We start from the raw sequence: 17,916 nt of genomic DNA on the forward strand, positions 1-17,916 counted from the left end.
ACTCTGAAAACTTTTCAGATTAATTTTACAGCTATATCAGAAAATGAACGATTGTTTGGTTATTTCATTTACCAAAGGTAATTGAAGCAGATAGTTCACCTCCCAATGACTTCATAAATATCTCCAATTCAACAGGTTATTCATTAATATTTGGAGGATTTTCTTGCCATGCTGTATTAGGAGGTCTGTATTCTGGATTTTTTTCTTCAACAGCAAACATACAATATTTTAACAAAACAAGCACATCAATTTTTGAATTTAGTTAAACATTCAAGTTTTTTAAAATCAGGTTTGTTTTTGTTAAAATTGTTAACTAAAATAGTTAAATGAAATATTTAAAAAAACAAAAATTAAATCGACTGTCAGCCAGGTCAATGTGAGAAACTTAAAAGTATTGTCTTCTGCAGCTAACTCATTCGTCCTCACCTTCATTTTCCTGTTTGTTCATAATCTGGAAAAGAAAAACAAGCTTTCCTGCTTTTTCAGGTCCCAAACGATTTCTCAATTTGGAATGAATTAGTCCAAAGGAAGAAAATATTCTTTCTACACCGTCAGAAGAAGCTAATGCTGTTAAGTGTCTCTGATTCCAAGTGCTTAAGTGACTTCCACCAGTTCACTGGTGTGATTTTCTTAAAAACATCATCAGCAAACATGTTTCTTGAATGGTTCACCCTTAGCTCTGAAGTTTATTATAGTTGGCACTGTGGAGGGATGTGTGATGGATTGGGTGACAGAGACCCCCTTGGGATTGTCACCTGATGTGCTGAGACTACCTCTGAGCCTGTTTTCTCTGCCAGTTTGGGCCTCCGGAACCCTGCCTTGTTGAGCCAGACATGCCAGTCTGCTCCAGCACAGACCCAGGGTCTGACCCATGCGCCCCAACGCTGCAGACTTTACCAAAAACAGCTTAATAAGTGCTCCTGTCTCCAGCACCCAGGCATCCAGCTCCCAATGGGATCAAAACCCCAAATGAATCCGTTTTACTCTGTATAAAGCTTATACAGGGTAAACTCATAAATTGTCCGCCCTGTATAACACTGATAGAGAGAGATGCACAGCTGTTTCCTCCCCCAGGTATTAATACTTGCTCTGGATTAATTAATAAGAAAAAGTGATTTTATTAAATATAAAAAGTTGTATTTAAGTGGTTCCAAGTAATAACAGACAGAACAAAGTAAGTTACCAAGGAAAATAAACCAAAAAGCCTAATACATTAAAAAAAATGATAAAATCTCACCCTCAGAGATGTTCCAATGAGTTTTCCTAGTCTGGGCCCAATCCTTTCCCCAGTACAGTTCTTGTTAGCTCCAGCTCAGGTGGTAACTAGGGGATTTCTCATGACTGGAACCCACTTTGTTCTGTTCCACCCCCTTATATAGCTTTGGCAAAAAGCAGGAATCTTGTCTCTCTGGGTCCCCACCCTTCCTCCTAAATGGAAAAGCACCAGGTTTAAGATGGATTCCAGTCCTAGGTGACATGGTCACATGTCCTGTGAGACCCCAAGCCTACATTCTTCTTGGCCTGACTCACAGGAAGGCTTGCAAGTAAACAGAGCAATTTACAACCAATTGTTCTAGTTGATGGGAGCCAGCAAGATTCCAAACCACCATTTATGGCCTACACTTTGCATAATTACAATAGGACCGCAGAGTTATATTTCATATTTCTAGCTTCAGATACAAGAATGATACTTCACACACATAGGATGACCACACTCAGTAGATTATAAGCTTTGTAATGATATCTTACAAGAGACCTTTTGCAAGAAGCATATTCCAGTTACATTATATGAAAATATGCTAATGAGTATGAATAAAGTCATATGGAGTGCAACGTCACAGGATGATTGCTAGATGTCCATGTCATAGCCAGCTCCTCTTCTTCAGCAGTTAAGGTTTGACCCTGGTACCATGAATTGAGAATAGTTGCAAGAAAATGAGCTGGAGATAGTGCTTGTCCCATTCATTTTTTTAATGCTTGTAACTTAACTCTGTCATTGCATGTTTCTCTCTTAAAGATCTCACTCGTTTCCTTCCAAATTTCAACAGCGTCAGCAATAAAACAGCTATTTCCCAGTGTTTTGTTCAAGGCTACGGAAATAGGTTTCAGGGTACTCGGAATGCGTTCAACATTTGTCTTAAGCCCAGTGTTGAGAACTTTGGCTGTGACAGTGCCATCTATTTGTTCACAAACTGTCATCAGATTAGGCCAGTTCTTGATACAGTGCTCAAAACAGTCCACTACCGAGTTCCATCGCATGTCTTGTGGGAGTTAGCTTGGTTCCTTCCACTTTTTTCAGAACAGCTGCTGTAAAATGGTTGTTACGGAAGTATTTTTGCAATTTCAACCACATTAGCCTTTATTTCTGGAACACTGAAGTCTTTGATTAGGAGGTGCATCAAATGAGCACTGCAACCGTATGTTATTAGCTTGGGACTCTCTTCTAAATAATTTCTTCTAATCTTGGATACATTTGCAGCATTGTCTGTGACCAAGCTGTGCAGTAGACATTTGAGTTTTTTTAGCTTTTACTGCTGCTACTTGTAAGTATTCTGCTGTGTGTGTGTTTCCTGATGTATCAATTGTTTCTGTAAGGAAGACATTCCCTTCTTCTGTTGTCACACAAGCACGTACCACAGGATCATCGTGGACACTGCTCCACCCATCAAGACTGAGGTTAACAATTTTACCCTCTAGACCTTTTGCACACTGCTCAATTTCTGTTTCATACACTTTATCCAGCAATTTGCCTGCGACATCTGCTCTGTTGGGTGGACTGTATCCTGGTCTTAATGACTGAACCATGTTTATGAAATGTGAGTTCTCAATCATACGGAAAGGAGAGTTTGTTGCATAAACAAACGGGGCAATTTTTTCATCAATTACCTCTTTTTGTAATCTGCTGGTTCTTACCACAAACTTATCTATGGTTGTTTCTGGATGATGGAGTTGTTTTTCTTTTTGCTACAGGTGATATACTGTGGCTATGTGACATACATGATGTGACTGAAACACTATCATTGGCAGACTTGTGGCACCTTAGAGACTAACCAATTTATTTGAGCATGAGGTTTCGTGAGTTACAGCTCACTTCATCGGATCAAGTGAGCTGTAGCTCACGAAAGCTCATGCTCAAATAAATTGGTTAGTCTCTAAGGTGCCACAAGTACTCCTTTTCTTTTTGCGAATACAGACTAACACGGCTGTTACTCTGAAACCTATCATTGGCAGATAACTCTGAAACTATAGAAAATGATGGTGATCTTGAAGGTGGATAGTCTTCAGAATCCAGTATGTTGAGGATGGATTCTCCTAAACAAAATAAGTTAGTGCAGTTATTTCATTATTACCACCATACTGCTCATTTAGTATTACTCATTGCATTGACTGACAGTACTACTTTAAAGGTGAAATTGTAAAAGGAAGATCTGCCTATTTCAGCTATTTATTTTTGATCACAACTGTATTTAAAATGATAGTACCATAGAGCAACAACTATATTTTTTGCTCAAACATGAGAATTCAAGAATAATCCAGAAGCAAGACAGGCAGTCCTTAAGAAAGAAGGATGAAATAAAAAAGTTTACCAACCTGAAGATCCTGTATGTTCAGACATGTTCCTTTCATTATCTTCAACGCAGCTTCCTCCTGAGAAGGAACACTTCTCATGATGTTGTTTCATTCGGGCAACCAGTCCTTGCATTTCTTTGTTGCACTGTTTGCATTTTGCACGCATGCCTGTCTTACCCACACATAGAGGAACTTCATTAAAACATTTCCAAACTGGGTCTCTTTTATGGCCTGCTGCCTCTAGTGAGAGAATGGTATAGTTGATCTCAAATCAATGAAGGCTACCCCTTCTGGAATATGCTGCTTAAACAGTTTCACTTTTGTTTCCACTGCCTGACCCTCCCTTCTCATATTTATCTCCAGACTACTTCTCCTTGTCCAGATCTAATCTTCCCTAAATCGTTGAACTTTTTGAAACTTTGCACTTTTAGAGAGAGGTAAGGGATTGACTCAGTGTAGAGAAATTTGCAGAGAGACAATAGGGTTGTAGGTAGTTAGTTACATTTTTGCTGTTAACAAGGATTTTATCTCTGGAGACACAAATCCACAGTTTGAGAAGTGCAAAACTAAGCATCTCCGATGGTGTCTTCTGGACTTAGCCCTGAGTCTCATTGGATAGATAGAAAGATTAACCTAAATAATCTATACAGAAGCCCCTGAGACCCCATACCATTGCTTCCCTAATCCATGATCTATTGGAACTCATTTACAAAACTGTTCTTAAACATTACATGAACACATTGTCCCATACTATAGAATTAGAATTTATAATCCCTATTCCATGATGGGATACCTTTGAGTTATAATGTATCTTTATCTTTAGATTAGTTTTTTCCTCAAAAAGCATTTTATCAAAAAAATCCAGTTTAAATAAAAAAAATCTGATTTTTTTAAATTTGTTTTTTGAAAAATCACTGCCTTTTAGTCACCCTGTCAGTTGAACACAGTGTTTTATTGATATATTTAACATTTTAAAGCAAGTTTGAAGCCTACCAGTGCAATTAATCATTATAATAAAATTAATATAATTGCAGTTTGTATTTGTCTGCCTTCGAATGTAATCTACAGCTGTGGTGCATACAGTACAGAACTGCACATTACCATGAAATGTTGTCCTTGCCAAACTCAGTGACATGGTTTTAGGGGTGATTTTTTGGCATCTTCTCATAACTTTAATTTCTCACGTCTGGAGGCTGAAGTGAAATTGGAAATGCATTAAAACAGGAATCCCTGTATACTGTTGAAAAAACCTCTATACCCAAGAAGCAGTTTATTGGAGTATGTTTAGCTATGTAAATTTTAAAGTGCCTTCAAAAATCAACTACAAGAGGTGGAAGTTGTGCACATTGAGTAAGTGACACTGGTATTTTCAGTAAAATTTAGTTAACAGTTAATATATGCTTTTATTTTTTCACAAAGGTAAAAACTAAAGATTCTGTGCAAAAATGTAAATTCCATGTTTTCCTGTGGCAAATGGATTTCTAGGATCCCTGTTGATCAGTATTACCTCATTTCTTGTGCTCCTCTGCCCTTTTTCGACCTGTTGTCTCTTCTACTTAGATTGCAAGTTCTGTGGGGAAGGAGTGTCTCTTTGTTTTGTTGTTTTGTACAGCACCTGGTACAGCAGGACTGGGGCTCCTACATTGTACCTGAATACAAATAACAAATAACATTGAAGTTAATCAAATAGAAAGGCTGTCTAGGAAAACAGTCTTGCAGAATAACACTATTTCTTGAGGAGACAGGTTGTTTTTACTGGACATTTTTGTTCAAGAAAGACTTGATTTGCTGGTAGAATTCATATTACTTAATAATCGGTAAAATAATCCTCTTATAGTATAGTCCTGTTATCTCCCCCCCCCCCCCCAGCATTTCCCTTCACCAAGCGTATGCAAAAATTCACTCAGTGGAGTTTCACTATAATGAAATGAGGCCTACTTGGAAAAATATCCTCCCGCCTGCCCACCAAATATGTTTGGAGTAGTGGTAGGGCCTCTTCTTATTCCCTATAGCTTTGGGGCCTTTATCAGCAGTGTTTGCATAGGGCCCTTTACAAAAGCTCAATCTCCTCCTTAAGGGAGCAGCATCAATAATATTGAGAGGCATACTTATGGTTCCTCACCATACTGGGGGTTGTGGCAATTTCTCCTCCCAGGTTTCAGCCAAGCCTTGTCTACATTAAAATATTTTGTCTTGTAGCAATGGTGCAACTATGGGTGCTAGCAACAGTAGGAGTTCTAATGTAGACAGGGTTTGAGCATATTTGTCATGGTGACTAATTGCTGCATTCCAAGAAGAGGGCAATGAAATTTTATTCTAAAGTGAATCTTCAGTGAAAATCAGAGCAGTTCAAATCCCCTGAAGTGCGTTGAAGCACTTTCACCCCACTTCATTATAACAGGAATTTCTCTATAATAGAGTAATATAGTAAGTGAGCTCCAAGCACTTATATAGCATGTTAAATTTTCAAAGCATTGTACAGACATTAATTGTTGTAGTTTTTGTAATAATCACATCATTGCACTTTCTTCCCTGTGTCTTTATTCTCATGCATTTCCAATGTGGTGCTGGAAGGGATTATTACTTGGCCATTAAGTGAGAGAACATTTTTACAGAGATTTTTAAACTCTGGAACAAAGTTTATTGCAACACTGAATCTCTCAACTAGGCTTGGGTGGAGCTCACATTACATCATTCGTCTGAAAATATTTCTTAAATATGTGAGTGTTTTTGAAATGGTGAGATGATGTCTGAAAGAGCACAGGTACAGTTAAAACTTTAACCCCAGCTGGTAATCTCTACCACAGTAGTTGCAACCACAGGACAGTGGCTTTGCTGGAAGCACAGCCTTCTGACAAGAGTATACTGTATAAAATCTGTATAAATCAGTCCCTGGATAGAATGGAGTTCTGCAGTGATTCCAAGATTTCTGTTTATGACGTCTGCAAGCCTAGAGGAGGTCAAATTTTCAAGGTCATATTTATGTTCTTGAACTTTGCTGGAGTTACATGTGTCGATATGGGCACAATGAAGCCACCATTCTTTAGGGAAGAGCCAAAGACTTGTTTTGGCTCTAGAGCAGGGGTTCTCAAACTGGGGGTTGGGACCACTCAGGTTTGTGAGGTTATTACGTCGCAAGCTGTCAGCCTCCACCCCAAACCCCACTTTACATTTATAATGGTGTTAAATATATTAAAAATTGTTTTTAATTTATAAAAGGGGTGGTCACGCTCATAGGCTTGCTATGTGAAAGGGGTCACCAGTACAAAAGTTTGAGAACCCCTGCTCTAGAGCTACCATAGAGCATGCCAAACAATTTTATTTTGTGGTTGGGACTTTGAAATAATGAAAATGACAATTCAGAATGGAGTGTTTTAATCCCTTCTCCTTTTTAATTAGTATATTTTTAGATTGTTTTTCACCTTCCCTTTAAATGGTCAGGAAGGGAAGGAAAATGAATGTCTCTTGTAGGGTCTTGCTATCTAAAATCATGGTTTGGAAGGCCAAAAATAAAAACTCTTTTTGAGTTCCCATTAACCATTATGTTTATATAATTTAAAATATTCTGTTCTTTTCGTTAGGCACTATTTTTCTTCTGCAACTGCTATTAAATATATTTATCAATTAGAAAAGGATAGCTGCGTACAGTTTCAGAGCTGACTCAGTGTTTGTACATTTTTTTTTATTAGGTTGGTGCAGCAGGAGGGGATTGCAGTTCTGAAATGGAAGTCCGGTCCTCATTTGATAAATTTAGTCAATCATCTGAATCTGTGTCCACATTAAACAGTGAAGAATTTGTCTTGGTTCATCAGCAACCTGAGGATCCCTGTGCAAAAGATGAGAAACCTCAACTAAAAGTACACTTTTTTTTTTTCTTAAATGCGTAGTAAGAATCTCTTGCGCCAAAAGATTGTGATTTATATTACAATTTATTTAATTGACTTTGGTGTTTGTGCAGATTCTTAAAATCCTTTACTTTTGTTCTTGCTGTATATATTTGCAAAATGAACGGACCTGAGTGAGCAAATCTGTTTGTCTAATGAAGATTTCAGTCCAGTCACTTATGTATTTCAAGATTTTCACCAGTTTTCTGATGCTCTGCATTAGCCAAGTCCCAATCCAATGATTTAGGTTGTCTGCTCTGCAGGATGAAGTTGAGCTGCTGGATCATATTTACTGCACCTTAAATATTGCAAACCTGGCCACCCAACTCAAAACCGTCCTTAAGATAAAATGATGGGGAGAGGGCAAAACTGCCTTGCTAATTCCACAATATCTAAGGAAATAGTGGCCTCATAGTATTTGAAGATGTGTGGCAGGCAGCTGATTGAAGATCATACCATCAGGACGGTCCAGGCACGTACCAGAAGAACTCCTTAATTTCAGCCACAGGAACTGGTGCACCTGCAGCTGTCTCTTGAACAAAACTGAAACACTGCTTTTAAGAAACCACGCACAGCCAGGAGAGCCCCTTGTTCTAAGGTCTTGGCATCTAGTTTTGCAAGTACTCACCAAATCCATTAAACAGTGGTTTGCTGGGTGGTTGGGTGTAGGTTTTTAAAAATTCATTAAAATTTAATTTAAATTTAAAAAAACATTTATATTTATTTTAAGGTACCTCTTAGATGAGATTTAGAATTTGTTTCCTGGGAAAAACACAACCTTCCATTTGAGTCAGTGTTCCCTTGCCCTCTTTCTACCCCAAGCCAGCTCAGACCATGAGAAGCACTGAAATGTGTTGGATGTGGTCAAGGATGTGAAGTTTTACTTGCATAAAACAAAGCCCTGGGGAAAGACTGATGCAAATTTGTCTTTATATGGAGGATCTAAAAAAGTGAATAGTTAAGTCTACTATTGCAAGATAGTCCTGTAACTTGTAGGCGATCGGTTATACAAGAAGTCTCCTTCTGTTTGAGTGAGTGCACACGCTAGCAGGTGCATGACTGCTTCATGGGCTCAGCAACACAGAGAACCTTTGAGGAGATGTGTTGGGTTTCAGTGCACTCGGTTTTCAGTGCTCTGTTTACTAGGCCAGGGGTTCTCAAACTTCACTGCACCATGACCTCCTTCTGATGACAAAAATTACAGCCTGACCTCAGGAGTGGGGACCGAAGCCTGAGCCTGCCCAAGCCCTGTCACCCTGGGTGAGTGGGCCAAAGCCTGAGCTCCACCACCCCAGGTGGGTGGGGGCGGGGACAAAGCCAAAGCTCAAGGGCTTCAGCTCCAGGCAGGGGACCTGCAACCTGAGCCCTGCCGCCCTTGGGCTTCAGCCTTGGGCCCCAGCAGGTGTAAGCCAGACCTGGAGACCTCATTAACATGGGGATGTGACCCACCTTGGTGTCCCAACCCAAGTTTGAGAACTGCTGTACTAGGCCTTAGAAGATAAAAACTCATCCAATGCAGCTATCAGATACTGAAAGACTTAAGTTTTTCTTTCCCTTCGATTTGATGGATGTCTTTTTACTGTTTGCCGTTTCCTATAAGTACTTGTCTCATGGGGGCAGCAGCTGTTTATATGGGAGAAACGTAAAAGTTCTACTTTTACCTTACTGTAATTTTATCAGCTTTAAGCTTCTAGTGCATTGTCAGAAACCACTCCCTTATAAGAGCTTATTTGAATGTGAATTATTCTTCACTTTAGCAGGCAAGTAACTGACAGATGCGGGCGGGGTGGGGAAGCTCATTAGGAATATTATTCTCTTCATCCAAAATCTGTGACAAGATAGAAAACTTGTCAATACTTGACTGACAGAGCACTGTGCTCCCATTCAAAGAAGAGAAAATTATGGTGAGGAAATTAATTTTAAATTATCTTTCAGTGTGGCTCAAAGTTGAACTGTGCTGAGGAGATGGCAGATATGAAAATGTCTCTCCCAGGTAGTTGTCTCAACTGACTAGATGTGTTTTGTTATGATTAGGTAGTTTCCCTTTTTTCTGTATACAGAAACTGAATTGAACAATGTTTTTACTATTGTCTGAACACCTGGAGAGAGCTCTGTTTCTAATTCTCAGTTACATTTTAAAAAATAAAGGTAAATGAAAATAGAATAAGAAACAAAACCTCCAAATTAATTTTGCCATTCATTACAGATGTATATTAAAAATGTGGGGAGAAGGATATACCTAATTACACTTTTATTTTTGTGTGTGCCTTTTAATATACTATCTGAATATAGCACACATTCATGACTCATGGATGCCATTTTAATACAATACAAAGTACTTGGAGAGGTGAAATCTGTACTGCATATAGTCAAAGATTTGAGGATATATAAATTGTCATTACCTGAGCAGTTATACTGGATGCTGCATTGTAATACTGGATGTTGGAACCTTTGGTAGTCGGATATATTCTTCCATTGTACACATTTTATTTGTTGGTTTAATGAACACAGATGAGCCTTGGGTGCATTCATGGCTTTAGCCACATGAGTAACATGGATATCTGGTATAATTAGCTGAAGAAGTGTTTGGCAAAATGTCTTCTTTAAAAAAGTAAAACAAATTTGAAAATATTTTTCAAATATTTGTGTAATAACTCTTAAGGTAAAAGTAGCAGACAATTTGTAAGTCTTCTGTGTCTTGTCCTTTGTATAGATATTTTCAAATGGAGATGAACAGCTGGAGGAAGCCATGGAAGAGATACTGAGAGATTCTGAAAAAGGCCAAATAAGTTATACTACTGACTGTAAAGACTCCAATGATGCTTGCAGACGGTCGGCTGAAGATGTGTCAGCCAGTCAGACAAAGCAACCTTCTTTACATCTAATTCTGGACCCTTCCAATACAGGTACTGGTTAAGATATTTTGGGTATGTACTGAAGTTATGGGATGAAACTGAGCAAAGGAAAAATTGAGGTGAGTCTGACTGTGCAGAGGTCTGATACTAGTCCCAAGAATCCCCAGACTGGGGGAGGGGAAACTGGGGGAGAATGTTTCTGAGATTCTGGGCTTCTCTGGCCTCCCTCAAGCCTTCCTCTCTTACTGCTGTCTGTCTTTTAACTGTCCTCAACTGACTAGCTGCATTACCTTGCTAATTGCTCAATATCCAGTCATTAACCAGTTATCTCCTCAATATGGCCCATGTGGGGATGCTTGCAGAATGCTCAGATTGATGAATCAACCTTAGGCTACTCACACTCATTCAGCAAGCAATACCTGTAATCAGTAGGGAGAGATTGACACTAAATATGGAGATGTTCTTAAAATGTCTTTTTGGTAACCTGACTACATTTATTACTGGAAAAGCTTCACAAATATGAAATGGCCATAATTCAGAATAACTGCCCTTCCAGGTCTATGTGATCATTGTCTAGGGTAATGCTTCAGGGAGCTTGTTCAGATACAGTGATAGTTTCTTTTAGGTTTACAAATGTAGGCTTGCAGCTTTTAACTTGCACTAATTTAATGCAATGGCTGAGAGTTTTATTGTTAACATTTATTTTCTTCATTTTCAGAAATCTCGGCACCTAGACCCTCTTCCCCTAATGAACTCCCAGAAGAGGACAGTGTATTATTTAACAAACTGATGTATCTAGGTTCTATGAAGATTTCTGCTCCTCGTAATGAGTCAGAAGCTCTACGTGCTATGGAGGCTTTGAGGTCCTCATGTCAGTCCTCTTTTCCTGTGACTCTCTATGTTCCGAATGTCCCAGAAGGCTCTGTAAGGTGAACTACAATGGTACTTCATTACTTACGCAGACACACAGGCCTGGTCTACACTGGGGCGGAGGGAAGGATCGATCTAAGTTACACAACTTCAGCTATGTGAATAATGTAGCTGAAGTCGACTTACTTAGACCTACTCGCTGCGGTGTCTTCACCGTGGTGAGTCGACTACTGCGGCTCCCCAGTTGACTCTGCCTGTGCCTCTCATGGCGGTGGAGTACAGGAGTCGACGGGAGAGCACTCGCGGGGGGCGGGAGAGGGGTTTGATTTATTGCGTCTAGACTAGACGTGATAAATTGACTCCCGTCGGATCGATCGCTGCCAGCCGATCCAGTGGGTAGTATGGACATACCCAAAGAGTTCAGATTCTGACCTGGGTTGCAAACACTGGGCTTCCAGTGAAGTTGAACTGCGTAGGTCTGTCCAAAAGCATAATTTATCACAAACTCTGTTTGCTGAGGAAATGATAAAATGAATAAAAATCAAGGATATTTAAACGAATAAGTAAAACATCCAGTGAGAAAAATGCACAAGTTGAACTTAGAATCTTGAACCCTTTAATATTAAACTAGTTTTATTGTATGATGATGGTAGGACTCAATCACATAAATTCAATCTCCCTGATGTATTGTATGAGACAAAATCTCTACCTTCTGTTAATTTGCATTGGAATTTGAAATATTCTAGATTGTGTTTAACAGATCACACTGTATAATGAGAAATATTCAGCCTGTCCTTACAGAATAAACATATCTAATGCTGAAATCAGTGAAGATCACATTTGAGAAGTTCTTGAGCATGCTTTATTTCTATAACCAAAACCATGCTCACATTATTAGCATTTTCCTATATACAGGGTTTGTAATTGTAGACTCTATAAAGGTCTTGCAAGCAGTTAGCTTTACAGTAATATTCCCCAAAAGTCCTATATGCTCACTAAATGGAGTATTTTTGAAGACACAAAAAGTAATGTGTGCTTGCAAAAAGACAGCTGTGAAGATTCTATTGCTGACCATTGTGAAGGGCTGTAAGTAGTGCCATTCTTTCAGGTTGTAATTTCAATCTATGCCAATAACCTTTTAAGAGGGTATTCATACAGTTACAGTGAGATCTTGGTACTGTGTCCCAAATTTAGAACTGAAGTACGTAGGCACAGCTCCCATTGATTTAAATGATCATTTTATCTACTTTATATTGCTTTTATAGATGTTGTGCTTGAGCTTAATTCTGTAAATACAGTATATATATATTAGTTTATGTTGTAGGTCCTGTTTCATAAAATGAAGATCCTTGATGTTTTTTCCATAATGAAATTCTATGCATTAGACAAGTTTGCCTCCTTTGGAAAAGACCCACCTTTTTGTTAGTTTTCCCTTACTGACTCTGCTTTTCATCGTCAGTGTAGTTAGTTTCCCTGGCACCCGTTTCTTAAAGCAAAAACAAATAAAATTACCTTCATTAAATAGGTTCCGAATGAGCATAGTCTTTTTTGGTAATCTGGTTTTCCTGCACAATAAAATATTTATTGTTAGGATTCTTGGTGGAAACCACAAGGTGGCGCCTTGGAAATGCTTCCAGGCTAATATATAATTGGAAATGATGTGACTTTGCTAAAGCATCAGACTTGCAGGTGTCATGCAAGAGAGAAATCAAGGGAAATGGAGAGAAAGAGGGTTCACTTCTAACAGAAAAAATATACACATCATTGGTACGTGTGTATTTTGTGGATCTGTGAATGCTTTGACCCACTTCATGAAAAACTTAGATACCTATTTTTCTGTTTAAATAAAAATGGTGTATTAATGCAATGCATATTGTTGCAGATTATGTAAAAGGTGACTTTTCTGAGTTAGGGAATAAAGTATTAGTTTAAATACACATTGAGATAGAAAATTATGTTAGGAAGGTTTGAGGCATTAGCATAGCCTAGTGCAGGGGTGGCCAACCTGAGCCTGAGAAGGAGCCAGAATTTACCAATATACATTGCCAAAGAGCCACAGTAATACATCAGCAGCCCCCCATCAGCTCTTCTTCCCCCTGCTCCCAGCACCTCCCACCCCCTGGCAGTCCTCCCGATCAGCTGTTTTGTGGCATGCAGGAGGCTCAGGGTGGGGGGAAGGAACGAGGGCACGGCAGGCTCGGGAGGAAGTGGGAAGGAGTGGAGTGGGGGCAGAGTCTCTGGCAGAGCTGGGGGTTGAGCAGTGAGCACCCCCCAGCACATTGGAAAGTTGGTGCCTGTAACTCCAGCCCTGGAGTTGGTGCCTAGACAAGGAGCCGCATATTAATTTCTGAAGAGCTGCATGTGGCTCTGGAGCCACAGGTTGGCCACCCCTGGCCTAGTGTTTGGAGAAATTCAATTTATAAGATATATAGAAATCATTTGGAGTAGCATACCTGCAGTGTTGGTAACTTTTGCCAAATTTTAGAAAGGAAGCCTTTCACATATTCCAGCTAAAGTTAATTTCAAGTGATTTTATTCCGAACACCTTTGAATATGGGTACTTTCTACTAGCCCTTGATTTACTTTTAGGAAGGAGCTGATGCTTGGGCATGATATGACAGGGGGAAGTATCTCCAGTTTCTTCAGGGCACTTCCAAGACCTTCCTTGGGCAGAGACAGTTGGTATATCTTCTTTTTCTTTATGAAATGCAGGAGCTGGAGTTGCCTTGAGGCTTATTACTTTTGGCTGGATTTTTTCCTATTGATGGTTGTCAGGAGGTAGTATGCCCCGATTTTATCCAAAAATAAAATATCGGGCCCTTAAAATAGCTTGCAGGACAGGGTAAAGGAAATCTTGATGAGAAGTTGACCTCAAATGGGGGTCGTGTGCCTTTTATTGATATTTTTAGACAAGATATTAAGGTCAGTTTTCACCATTATTTGACGTTTTAGCAGTATACAGCATAACAGTGTACATTTCAGACTACTAATAACTTCTCAGACAGGGAGTTTACAGAATCTCCCTTTGCTGAGTTTCTGGGCATGTATGTATACAAAGTGCATTTTCACAATATCTGTGGTTCCTAGTTAACCAGACCCTTTGATTCTGGTGATTAACTGCAGAGCAGTGATTTTTATGAGGAATACTGCTCCGATATAATTTAGAGTATTATATGCTTCCTATTTTATTTTGATATAAATTGTATTGAAACAAATGTAGTTGAAACTGAACATTTTTATTGCTTACATTTCTTACATTGAGTCAGCAGTGTGCCCTTGTTGCCAAGAAGGCCAATGGCATTTTGGGATGTATAAGTAGGGGCATAGCGAGCAGATCGAGGGACGTGATCGTCCCCCTCTATTCGACATTGGTGAGGCCTCATCTGGAGTACTGTGTCCAGTTTTGGGCCCCACACTACAAGAAGGATGTGGATAAATTGGAGAGAGTCCAGCGAAGGGCAACAAAAATGATTAGGGGTCTGGAACACATGAGTTATGAGGAGAGGCTGAGGGAACTGGGGATGTTTAGTCTGCAGAAGAGAAGAATGAGGGGGGATTTGATAGCTGCTTTCAACTACCTGAGAGGTAGTTCCAGAGAGGATGGTTCTAGACTATTCTCAGTGGTGGAAGAGGACAGGACAAGGAGTAATGGTCTCAAATTGCAGTGGGGGAGGTTTAGGTTGGATATTAGGAAAAACTTTTTCACTAGGAGGGTGGTGAAACACTGGAATGCGTTGCCTAGGGAGGTGGTGGAATCTTCTTCCTTAGAAGTTTTTAAGGTCAGGCTTGACAAAGCCTTGGCTGGGATGATTTAATTGGGGATGGGTCCTGCTTTTGAGCAGGGGGTTGGACTAGATGACGTCCTGAGGTCCCTTCCAACCCTGATATTCTATGATTCTAATTGTATTATAATGTTGGGTGCTTGCATTGAATAGTAGTGATACTTTGCATAATAGCTCATTCAGTTACAGAAAGAAGCTGGTGGATATCTTTATTTGGTTCCAGTTTATTTGACTGACTTCACATTTGTCACTTCCCCCCTGCAGAATAATAGACCAAACCAGGAATATGGAGATAGCCTCTTTCCCAATCTATAAGATATTGTTCTGTGCACGTGGACAAAATGGAACTGCAGAGAGTGACTGCTTTGCATTTACTGAAAGCTACTGTGGAACAGAGGAGTTCCAGATTCATGTTTTCTCCTGTGAGATTAAAGAGGCAGTAAGTATAAAATACTACCACATGACTTGTTACCGAGCGTAATAAAGGTATTTTCTATGATTGTTCCCAGTCTTTAAATATCTGCTGTCACATAGTATCATGTAAAATAAACCTCAGTATTTTGGCATGTGTGCAGTAGATTTCACAAGATGTGCAGCTATGTGTTCTTGAATATTAAAATATTTTAGGAAGTTACTTTAATGCCTTTTACCAAAGTGTTTATCTTGCAGTGGGTCTTGCCCAAACATAGTCCTAGTTTACAATTTATTGCACTATGATGTAATGGGGAGATTTGGGAGATAATCCTTCGCTCCTGCTTGAAATCTGGGTTGAGATTACCAATGAGATAGTGTGCTTGGGCCTTGGAGTTATAACGGAACGTCTTAAATCCCTCAGTAGGGATTCCTCTTGATGGTTAAAGAAGAGCATTGGGACATTTGAAAGAGCAGACTTCTGCTTTCCTTGAGTTAATGATGATCAGCACAGTATTGGGTCTTGAGGGTGGAGATGGTAAAAAGAAAAAAGTAAAGCGAATGTGAAGTTTAGGACCTGGCAGGTACAAACAATAAACGGGACAGATTTTTAAATGTAAAATTAATTACAATAACAAAATCTGCAGGTCATTTAGCAACAAAATTACATTCATGAACTGCGTAGACCAGTGGTTTTTCAACCTTTTTTATTTGTGGACTTCTAATTTTTGAATAAAGGTGTGGATCCCTTTGGAAATTCAACCTGCGGTCCACAGATCCGTACCATAGTAGTCTTAAGCTGAAAACAGACTGAATAGAACTCAACCATAAATGTCTCACGTGCTCAGCAGGTCATTTGACGCAGCAGGAGAAAGGGTGCTAAACTTTTGTTTTTTATGGTAATGACAACACTTCGGGGTTTGACGTGTAGGTGGGGGAATCACATACTTTTGATCAGAAAAATGGAATGACTTTTCTGGGATCTGAAACTTTATTTTCATAGTCACCTTTCATGGACCCCTTAGACATTGTCTGCGGACCACAAGTTGAAAATCACTTGTCTAGGTGAAACTTGCTGACTTAATAATAATTTTTGAGATATTGCATCAGAGATGAACACACTTCTGTAACACTAAAACTATGGTATCTCAACACGTATTCTTATTAAACACTTGAATTGAGCGGGGGAGAAAGAGAGAAGAAGGGCAAAATTATTTTTTTAAGAATTTCAAAAATATGCTTGCTGAGAAATGATTCCTTGAGGGAATACATCACAACTGTGTATGTTCTCCACAGGCAGATGAACGGATGGCGTCGGTGCTCTTACTCTTTTTTTTCCCCCTCCCTTTTTCAGGTCAGCAGAATTTTATATAGTTTCTCAACAGCATTCAGACGGTCTTCCAAACAAGCTTCAGACCATGTTAAAGACACTGTTCTTCCTACCCCAGATAGTGATGTGTTCACTTTCAGTGTCTCCTTAGAGGTCAAAGAAGATGATGGTAAAGGAAATTTTAGGTAATTTGAAAAACGGAGAAAAATTAGAAGTCTCCATAAGACATGTGCAGCTGTTTTGAGGGATGTGTGGCTAACCAGCATTTAGTGAAGAAACTAGTTTTGGTTTACTTTTTGCTGTATGCTATTTTGTTTGTTTGAGGTTTTTGCTTTGTTTGTCTTAAATACATTTTTTTGTAGAAGCCTAACCTGATTCAAAAATAAAAAGCAGTATAGAAAAACAATATTAATCAAGTTTTGTAACTTTTAAATTCTAGTTCTTGGTGTACATACTCAAGTGTGCCTATGGAACTTGGAAAGATAATTGAGGCCTAGCTTGCTGAAAATTTGTACCAGTGTTTTCTGGGGTTTCTTTCAGTAGAGTAAATTCACTCTTTTAATTGAGTTTTCATAAGCCAATAAATTTGAATCAGTGTGGTGAGGGTACAGGAGAAAATCTTGGAAAAATGTCTTGAAGCATTGTGGAGGTGGGAAAGGAAGCACATTTCAATAAGCATGAGCACCCTTCTCTTAACACACAGTGTTCTTTGGGTATGATTTATGACATACAGATACGTGAGAATTTTGGATAGAAAGGGGTAGCAATGGGAATTTTTGTTTTGTATAACACTTGTTTCTGCTTTTATATTTTGCATGGTGCCCAACTATGGGCACCTAATATTCTCATACTGTAACTTAAGATAGCTACTGATTGAGAAGCAGTCTTAAACTATAGTAGATAAATATGCACCACATAATAGCTGCAAACATGAAAATGAAACATACAGAAATTTAGGCCCCTGCGGGTGGGGCAAAGATTCCTCTTGTTCAGTACCAAGCTATTAATTTGCTGATGATAGACGAATAAAGGGGAAGAGGAGATATTGAATGATTGCAGACATGGGTGGCACTGGTGGAACTAAGTGGGTGGCTATCGCTAGAGCTCTGTGGTTTTTCACAAATGTGAAATAACACAACATAAAATGAAATAAAACAAAAAATCTACCCCATGTTGGTGGCTCCTGCTGCTCATGTCCCATGGGTTAGCCAGGC

At 39.2% G+C, this 17,916-nt stretch overlaps 1 protein-coding gene across 6 annotated transcripts in view; it reads left to right on the forward strand.

Annotated features, from left to right (window-relative positions):
• RABGAP1L (RAB GTPase activating protein 1 like) overlaps positions 1-17,916 on the forward strand; it is a 530,232-nt gene that overhangs the window by 57,228 nt on the left and 455,088 nt on the right. For 5 of the 6 annotated variants that reach the window (XM_073356445.1, XM_073356440.1, XM_073356444.1 and 2 more), the window contains exons 2-6: positions 7,260-7,427; positions 10,168-10,360; positions 11,028-11,238; positions 15,226-15,400; positions 16,727-16,887. In XM_073356445.1, the coding sequence (XP_073212546.1) occupies positions 7,293-7,427; positions 10,168-10,360; positions 11,028-11,238; positions 15,226-15,400; positions 16,727-16,887 (875 nt within the window). In that variant the 5' untranslated portion in view covers positions 7,260-7,292. Of the gene's footprint in view, positions 1-7,259; positions 7,428-10,167; positions 10,361-11,027; positions 11,252-15,225; positions 15,401-16,726; positions 16,888-17,916 lie in introns of those variants that run through there. The other variant, XM_073356446.1, reaches the window with a different exon arrangement.

This window comes from Lepidochelys kempii, chromosome 8, assembly GCF_965140265.1.
Source record: "Lepidochelys kempii isolate rLepKem1 chromosome 8, rLepKem1.hap2, whole genome shotgun sequence".
NCBI classification, from domain to species: Eukaryota; Metazoa; Chordata; order Testudines; family Cheloniidae; genus Lepidochelys; species Lepidochelys kempii.